This window comes from Phyllostomus hastatus, unplaced genomic scaffold, assembly GCF_019186645.2.
Source record: "Phyllostomus hastatus isolate PE091 unplaced genomic scaffold, TTU_PhHast_1.1 phas_contig_40, whole genome shotgun sequence".
Lineage (NCBI taxonomy): Eukaryota > Metazoa > Chordata > Mammalia > Chiroptera > Phyllostomidae > Phyllostomus > Phyllostomus hastatus.
In genome coordinates this window covers 63951008-63959935 of record NW_025333872.1, presented here as the reverse complement: position 1 = coordinate 63959935, position 8928 = coordinate 63951008, and the positions used below count along the sequence as shown (strand labels likewise).

At 48.9% G+C, this 8928-nt stretch overlaps 1 protein-coding gene across 2 annotated transcripts; it reads right to left on the bottom strand.

Moving 5' to 3' along the window:
• On the bottom strand, positions 1 to 7858 carry VGLL2 (vestigial like family member 2). 2 transcript variants are annotated; one of them, XM_045843681.1, is made up of 4 exons: positions 7605 to 7858; positions 5000 to 5312; positions 2386 to 2934; positions 1 to 1130 (listed from the first exon to the last, which is right to left on the bottom strand). In XM_045843681.1, the coding sequence occupies exons 1-4, from the start codon at positions 7683 to 7685 to the stop codon at positions 1090 to 1092; spliced, it is 984 nt and encodes a 327-aa protein (XP_045699637.1). In that variant the 5' UTR covers positions 7686 to 7858; the 3' UTR covers positions 1 to 1089. The 2 variants fall into 2 exon arrangements, with proteins under 2 accessions (XP_045699637.1, XP_045699636.1); XM_045843680.1 differs by lacking the exon at positions 1 to 1130 and adding an exon at positions 1160 to 1272.
• Positions 7859 to 8928: the final 1070 nt, after the last annotated feature.

Below are 8928 nucleotides of genomic sequence, written 5' to 3'. Positions count from 1 at the left end.
ATGAAACAACACAGCGACCTTGTAGTAAACAGACATCTTTAATGTTTCTTCTTCCTCATCACCTTTAGCTTTGCCCACACACAGACCCGTCCCCCTGTCCCAACACTAACATGTCCCACTCATGACCACAGAGACAGAGAAAAATATTTGAGGTATTGGAGAATCCATGGAGCATTCCTTTCCCTTGTGGTGATTCCTACTCCTTCATGGAGACAGACAGTTGGGGTCTCTTGCCTTTATTCATCCAGGGGAGGAAAGAATGAGGGACAGAATTTGTGGGAGAGAAGGCAGAGAAGGGTTTCTTCTTTCATGGTAAAATGTTCCTTGTAAAAAATGATATACATACACACACATATAAAATATATCCAGTGCGACTGCAATCGCTGTGCCAAACACTGGGAAGTGCCACCTTGGTCGATGTATTTCTGGAGTTTTAAACAGTTGTCCTACAACAGCTGCATTTCAGTAAGACTTGGGCAGGTGGCTCCAGATGAACCACTTGCCACTCACATTCAGGCTGAGGCTTCCATGTTCACAGTCCAAAGGAAGAAGTGTGTCTTTGTGCCTGGAGTCTGGGTTGCAGGGAGGGAGTGGGCAGGAAGGGAGCTGGAGGCTGCTGAGGTGAGGAAGAAAGATTGGCTTCTTTTTACTTCTCTACCACAGTCTTCAATGCAAATACAAGTACATTTGAAATCTGAGGATATTGACATCAGTAGTGCTATGATCACACTACTTAATGAAATAATTCACATCAGCATAAAAATATTCACACCAAAAGTCTTGTTGGTTTCCTTTCCCTCCTTCCAAGAAAACGTATATCATATCACCTAAGTGATCTTGCCACAGATATTTCCAGTGATTTGCCCAAAAGTCATTAAACATAATTAAGAGTCTTCAGATCTGCTCTTTTGGGAGAAGGAATAATTGTTAGATGAAATTTCTGAGATGTATGTTTTGGTTTTCCCAGCACACGGAGAAGTTCGAAGTCTCTGCCTTTCCCCATGTCCTCATCCTTGCAGTGAGAGGCATAGATGCTGAGCCTTCTGGCTGGTCGGAAGGGAAAGGGAAGGGGAACCCTGGGTCAGCAGGTCAGCTCAGGAGGGATGCACCACAGAGGGAATAACGGCGAGCTGCAAACCAAGATCAGAAGCCATTACAAACCCACTCCATTCAGCTGAGTGTCAGCAAGGGCGCTAGGCAGAGACCTACAGGGAAGAAGGTGGGCTGTCTAAAACCAGTACAGATCCTTGCTTTTGTCCTGAGGCTGCAAACCTGCAAAGCAGAGAGAAAATAAGAGAGAGAGAGGGAGAAGAGAAAGATAGGGGAGAGGAGGGGGTGGGAGGAGGGAAGGGACAAAATATTTAAAGAAAGAGAAAGAAAGACAAACACCACTGTTTTATTGTGAAAGTCACAGAATTCATCCAAAGGGCATGAATGAAAGTAAAATCAAAGCCAACAGAATGTCAAATCTTCACCTGAAGGAAGGGGGAGTGGGCAAAACTACAAGCCAATGATTGTATTTATAACTTTCCTTTTCATTTGCCTTAAAACTAAAGAAAGAAAATGTAAACCCTTGTTTGAATGTGCCTTTCCAATTCAGCTCTTTAAAAGAGACAATATTATTCTTTAAATCACATTCTTGAAAGTTTTATGGTTTTAAGAGATCTCTGTAATATGGCAATTATGTGGATATCAGAGTCATATTTTTCTTTCCTTATAACTGTCACTAGGTGACAAGACAACCCCCCACCCCAAGCCATAGAGGACTTCAAACTGCACTCTCAGCAGGAACTCTAGACCAGCACTGTCCAATAGAAACACACGGGAGCCACAGGCACAATTCTACATTTTCTACCATGTTGAAGAGAAGCAAAAAGAAACAAGTAAAACTTGGTGATGTATTTTACTTAACCTAATATATTCGATATGCAACGTGTTTAAAATAATTCAACATGGACTCAATATAAACATGTGAAGTAAATTTTACTTTCCTTTTTGGCACAAAGTTTTGAAATCTAGTTTGTATTATACACTTAAAGCACATTCCAGTTCAGCCTAGACACATTTTAAGTGCTCAACAGATACAGGTAGCTAGTGGCTACACAACTGAACAGCATGGAGCTAGAACCTTTCCAACAAATTTTATTTAAAAAAAAAATACTCTGTAATATTTACCAGCTAGGGTAGGGCAAGGTTCTGCTTTCTCATTCTCCTACCCATGGCCCAGGTCATCTGTCCCCTGCAACACAACCCCCTCCATGCAGACCTTCAGGCCACAGTGTCACTGGGGTCTCCAAGGAGAACTAAAGTGGGTCCAGGGCTCAGCCCAGGGTGGAGCACAGGGCAGGAGGGACCTGGGTCGGCCAAGCTCGCTTTCCGGCTTACCTGAGTCCACGCTGAGGCCCAAACCCTGGGCCACGTCTCCCGCGGGGCTAGCGAAGGGTCCACCGGGAGCGGCCCACGCGGTGCCGGTTGGCTCACCCTTGGCCGAGAGCTCGCAGGGGGGGCTGCCTGGCGCGGGTGCCGGGGCGAGCGCGAGGCGGGCTGGGCGCCCAGAGGCAGAGGGCATCAACAGCGGGCCGTAGCGCGGATCGAAATGCGGCGCGTAGACCTCGTGCACTGCCGTGGGCCGCGGGTAGGCTGTGGCCTGGGCGCCGAGGGCGCCGCCCAGTGCGTAGGGATGGTGCGGATGCGGGTGCGCCTGGTGCGGGTGCGGGTGCGCGTGGTGCGGGTGCGCGTGGTGCCAGGGTTCCGCGGCGCTCTGGTGCAGGTGGCCGTGCAGAGCGGCGGGCGAGTAGGGGTCGGCCGTGGCGAAGGGCAGCTCCGAGTGCGCGGCGGCCAAAGGGCTGCCCAGGGGCGCGGGCACAGGCGCCTGGTACGCGCTATTCCAGAAGGAGGCAGGGAAGCTGCGTTGGCTCATTGGGAAGGAGCCATCTGCAGGTCGAAGAGCCAGAGGGGAGGAAAGGAAAACAGGAGCTCGTCACCGCCAAGAGAAGCGAGTGCGGACCCCGTAAGGCCACTTTAGGAGAGCCGAAAGCGCAGGGCTGTCCAAGGGCGGACAAGCAGAGGCTGGGGCGAATTGGCAGCCCCACCTTTGGGGAAATGCCTTTCTAAGGGGGTTATAGCCTGTGAACTCAAGGTAAGGGCACCGCAAAATGCGGGAATCCTTTAGAGTGTAGGTTCAAAATCGCTTCCTCGGATTTTGCAGATGTGTCCAGTGAGCAAACCCAGGAAATGGCAGGGAGAGGCAGAGCGGAGAGACCTCCTCCCCAAGCCCCAGTTTTGAGACACAGGGAGTTTCACCAGACTCCACCTGAGCTACCACCAAGGCTACAGGAGACACAAGGCCTCACCTTTCCAATCCGCAGCCTCTCAAGCTAAAGACACCACTTCCCACTCACTCTTGGGAGACCACCTAGCATTCTCACTAACCCCTCTTGCGTTTCAGCCTCCCTTGCTCTAAAAAATGTGTCTTTGATAGACTAGAAGTCCATCAACATGTTTCGAAGTCATGTTATTATTAGCCTCCTTTCTAGAAACCTTCTTTCAAATATTTTTTTCAAGAACTTCAGCAAAATAGTGAAACTAGACACACTAAAAGGGTAGCTGTAATCTTTGCACAAAGGGACATGCACTTTTCTGCATCAAAGTGTGGATGCCACACTAATGATAACATCATCATCACCACACCACCACCACCACCATCATCAGTATCACCGTTGATCCCTAGAGTCTGGAAGCATTTTGAAGAGAACAGCATTTGGATCAAATTTGTTGCCTTTAGTAAGGAGGGAGAGCAAGAAAGACATTTAATTTAAGAGGTCTTTATTGAACAGTATGGGGAATGCATCTGTACACATACTACAGAATTTAAATTACTTTAAAAATTGCTTCTAAGCAATGAACAGTCTTCCTGTTAAAATATTTAGGCAACTGGAGAATAAAAAGAATGTTCTGCATTTAATTTTTTTTGGGGGGGAGAGTTTGTCTAGGCTTTTACAAACTGAAACTCATGAAAAAAAAAAAGGAAGGGTAAGGGTTGTCATTTCCCCCAAAATATATTTGTTTTCCTTTTTTTGTTGTTGTTTACAAGGCCCTCATTTCTAAGCTTGGTACACACCAAAAATTAAGCTTAATTAGAAAGTTTACCAAATAGTTAATCCTCTCCTTGTCTTGGTCATAAAGGGAGGTTGAGATTTCAGAATAGAAGGGAAGTTTACTTGACTTGTCCAAGAAATCACTGTCCCAGGCTAGATAAAGCAGTGCTTGCTGGGAAGAGCAAAACAATAGATAGGGATGTGTTTGGGGGAAAGCCCTAGGAGACATTTTGGCTGTACCCACATTCTTATTTCTTTGTTACTTTACTTGCTTTTTGAAAGACATTTTCTGCTTCAAGAAAGCACAGGGTGGGTCTTCAGAGACATTCTTCACCAGGTTGTGCTGGCAGTGGGGCCTAGGACTTTCTTTTCTGGGCAAATCTGCAGGAACTGCGTAAGGGCCTTGTGAGCTGCTGTAGTGAAGATCCTCCTCCACACCCTGGCCCAGGGGAGTGTTGGAAACCTCGCATTTCTACAGTGCATTTACATGCATTTTTCTGTTTGTCTTACCACCATCTCCAGGGATAGTTAAGAGGCCAAGTATTATGTTCTAATTTTAGAGACGGGTAAATAGAGTGACCTCAAAGAGGTTAAGAGACTTGCCCAAGGTCATATTGCTAGGAAGCCGACAGGCTGACCTAGGCCTCTCGATTCCAAGGCTTGTGTTTTTTTCTAGGTCACTGCTCTGCTGTTCTCTACCTCTCTAAGGAGAGACCTTATGCCTGTGCCTATTATGCCTTTGATTTTCTTATGCCCCTTATGCCATTCCCAAATGCCGCTCCTCACTTCTTCTCTGACCCATAGTAAGTATTCTTTTAGCTGCATCTCCTTTAGCCCCTTTAGGTGGGCCCCAGGCTGCTAGGGATGTCTAACCGCCCTTGCCAGTGGAACTCCATACTCACCCCTCCAGGGCCCGGAGCTCCTCGGTGCTTTGCTACTTGTACAACTTGGGGAATAGCTGCTAGGCTGGCTTAGGGCCCTGCTGAAGTGCTCATCCACCACGGAGCTGATGTCCCCCTGGAAATAGGTGAAGAGGACGCAGCGGGAGTTGATGTACTCTGCCTCTGGTGGGCGCTCTTTCTCCGGACTGCCTTCTTCCTCTTTTATGCTGGCTGGAGTTTGGCTGGAAAAAGAGGAGCTGCCGCTGCCACTGCTGTTACTGGGGCTGGCGTTGCACTCTTGGGCTTCCTGCATCTTGGAGTAATAAGCTAGTTTCTGCTCAAAGAGAAAATAATAGAGTAGTCAATTGCAAAAGAGATGGCAAATTGGGTTCAGGCTACACTTCCTCATCTGATCCCTGAGGTATCCAGGAGATAACTGATATTGGTGTCTAAGCCCAATACTTATTATTGTGGGCTGCATAACCTGCCACTGAACAAGGGTGGTCACTTAGGGGAAGATTGCCCTTTCTGATGTCTCTGTCAGCCCTGAATTGCTGCCAGGCCACAGGCAAATCTCTTGGAAGGTGTCAGGGTGAAGGTCACAGAAGATGTCTAAGCAACCAGGTTATGGGTTGAGTTCCACCGCAGACCCAGAGCTGGGCAGATAGATATACAAGGATGGGCAAAAGTAGATTTACATAATACAAATAAATAAGCTAATAATATAAGAAAAAGAAAGAAAAAAAACAAAAAATAATAAATGAGTAATGACACAAGAATAAACTGTGTTTCACATACTCATAACCGTAAATCAACTTTTGTCTACTTCTGTATGTATTTTTATAAATCAACCTCCATGGGTAAAGGGCACCCAAGTCCAATTAGGGCCTGACTGTTCCCTGACTGATAATCCATGGCAGAAGCACAAGATGCAGGATTACACATCCTCATGATGGAACATGAAAATATAGAAACCCACTCCACACAACCAGGCTGTATACCAAGCAGTGCCGTGGAAGGTTTGAAATAGTTCCACTTAGGAAAGAATTGTGTGGGGTAAAAAGGTGAGTGACATCCTGACATGGACCATTTTAATAAAGGCAAGTGGATTTTGTTTGGTTGCCCATACACTGTCCATTTAGGAGTCTGTCTCAGTTTTTAGAGAGATCTTTTAAGTAAAGAAAAACTAGTGAGTTATGAGAATTTCCACCCTCACCATTTCTGTGCACATTGAGGACACAAGTAACAAAAAGGAGCAGCAGAAGATCTTGGCTCTGAGGCTCAGTAAATGGTGACTTTCTGATAGTGATTTTAAAAAGCCGAGTGCAGTTGCTGAAAACATTTCTTAGAATGAGCAAAGGATTGAATGCAGTGTTAACGCATTATGGCAGAGATGTTCTGACCATACAAAAATGAACAGAGATCTTAATGCAATAGATTGGGTGCAGGACCAGGGAGGAGAAAGGACCAAACTGATAGAAAGCAATCCCACCTCTCCTCATTTCAGCAGTCCCAGCCTGAGAAGGAGTTCATCTCAGACACTGAAGCCAAAGGAGTTATTTAGCAAATTTACTGCTTCTACCCTATTCCCACTTGGCTTACAGTGAGGGACACTGGTGACTCCTAAAATTAACATTGACACTAAACAAAATCTTGGCTGGAAAGTGAAAAGAGGAGGAGAGGGGCCAAATAGATATTTTGAATTTGCAGGCAAAGTCGGTGAAAGCATGGACTCGGAAGTTGGAGTGTCTTTCAATTTCCCCAAAGCAGGCCCTCACTTTCCAACCTGGTCTAGCCTCCTAAGCCCCCAGTGAAATTTCGTTCTTTTTTCTGGACTACGTCCTTAGTTTTCACTACATTAGCTGTGGAAACAGAAAGAACTGTTCGCCAGACAGAGCCCAGAGAAAAGAGAAATAGGAATAATTCCACGAAACCTGAATTTGCAGAACCGGGGTTTAGTGGTCTCATTGAAAGTGGTTTTGTTGATGCAGCGCAGCCCTATTCAGCTACTCTGTCTCCTGAAAGGTAAGTATTATCTTTGAAGCTTGCCTCTGCCCAGTCACTTGTACCCCAGTCCACAATACTCCCCCAAACTGAGCGAAACCAAAATTAAAAAAAAACAATGCACTTCCTGCGATTCTATTTGTAGGGGATTCTCTGGTTCTGATATTAATTGTCCTGACCGCCTGAGAATTGAAACAGAAAACAATTTTGCCATAGATAAGTTTGCAGGGATGAGAACGCGGGTCTTTCCATCTCAAACTGAAAGAGGCCTTTGCTTTTGTTGGGACCAGAGTTTGGTTTTCATGCATGAGCTTTGCTCCCATCTCCCTGCACCCTCGCTGAGCTCAGGCTCCGACATATCCGGAGTCCGACAGACACTAAGAAAACAGTCCAACAGGCGCGATCCTCGTCTCATTATTCCCAGCAAAACCCGGACACGCATTAGCAGGGCTTAGTAGCCTTCCGAGAGAGCAAACTAAAGTGGTTAGCTCAATCTACAGGGTGGCAGAGCAGGCAATCCCGGCATCCCGGCGGCCCTGGACCTCGGCGGGGCACAGGCGTCCTCTGAGAAGCCCAGGCGCGCCACCCGTCTCCAGGGTCCTGGCCTGGAGAAGGCACGTACCTGGTGATAGGGAGTGTAGGCGGCTGCGAAATACGGCTGGTGAGGACCATAGACTTGGTACATAACATCCAGACAGCTCATGGCTCCCCTCGGCGGAGACGGTTTAGAGTTTTATCATAAACTCTAGGTCGGGGGAGCGCAGGGATGCTGCATGGGCGGCGCTTGGACCCCAACTAGCGCGTCATCAGCGACGGAGAGGGGCAGCGTGCTCCGCAGCCGGGGATCCCGTTCGCACGCTCCCCTCCCACCCTGCAGTTCCAGCCCCGACCGCGCTCCGGGACAGAAGCGCTGGGCTCCGGCTAGTGGGCATTTAAACCCCACGCGGGGCGGGCGCGCTGACGCCACTCCGAGGCAGCAGAAGGGAGGGGTGGGGAGGGGAAGTGGGGGGCGGGGACGGGGTGCAATAGAGAGCAAAGGAAGGGAACCGCGGAGATGCAGGTGTGTTTCTCCGGGCTCCCCCGAGGTCGAGTGTTCAGGGAACTGCACAGCACAGGGATTGAGCCTTGAGGCTCCGCACCTGGAGACGTAGGGATACCCCCAGGCTAAAGCAAGAGAACAAGGGACTGAGAGAGTGGGGAGAAGGAAACAAGGAGAAAGAGAAAGTTTGAAAGAGAAAGTTGATGTTTGGTGGGGAAAGGCCTTGCGGGACAGCTTTGGCCTCCCCCTGGAGAGGGGCGTGCGCGCCGGGGATGGCGCAGTGGGGCAGAGTCTCTGCTGGCGGCCTCCGGTTGACCAGCCAGGAGAAACCGGGCTATCCCCAGGAATCCCCTAGGAGATGCGCTCGTTGCAGACAGGCTGTCTAAGGAGCCTAGGAAATCCTCCAAGGCACGGAAGAGCTCCTTGTGCGGGGAAACGGCAGTGACCGGCGCCTGTAACCGCAGCCGTGCCCCACCTCCTTCTGCCTCCTCGGACGGGATCCGTCCGCAGCCGGTGTCCACACCTCAACTCCACCCTCGGGGGCGGGTCCCTTCTAATCCTCTGGGGGAGATCTCGCCCCTTTCTCTTTGACACTACCCGAATCTGCTCTGTTCGAGCAGCTCACGCCCCGCCTCTGGCTCCTCCCGGTGCGAGTTGCTTTCGAGGAGTCCGCGAGGCCCCACCCGGCCCCCAACCCGACCCGCGCCTGCTCCAACCGGCCGTCCGCAAAGTTTCCGTAACTTTGAAACAAGGACTGGTCAGCTGTTAGAAGTGTCATCCTAGTAACTGCAAGGAGGTCAGACAGGTCTTTCGCTGCCTCTTCAGCCTTTTCATACAACAGCTGCGGTTTTCTGTTTCATTTTCGAGAATCGAAGGAGGATGCACAATTGTGAGACACGCATGGCCA

What these genes read in the sequence shown, in the direction of transcription:
- VGLL2 (XM_045843680.1), bottom strand. Translation starts at nt 7,685, where the DNA reads ATGAGCTGTCTGGATGTTATGTACCAAGTCTATGGTCCTCACCAGCCG. An exon ending in GAGCTCCGGGCCCTGGAGGG is followed by an intron (nt 2,935 to 4,999) that starts GTGAGTATGGAG and finishes TTCGACCTGCAG; the next exon opens with ATGGCTCCTTCCCAATGAGC. An exon ending in GGGCCTCAGCGTGGACTCAG is followed by an intron (nt 1,273 to 2,385) that starts GTAAGCCGGAAA and finishes TCTGCTTTGCAG; the next exon opens with GTTTGCAGCCTCAGGACAAA.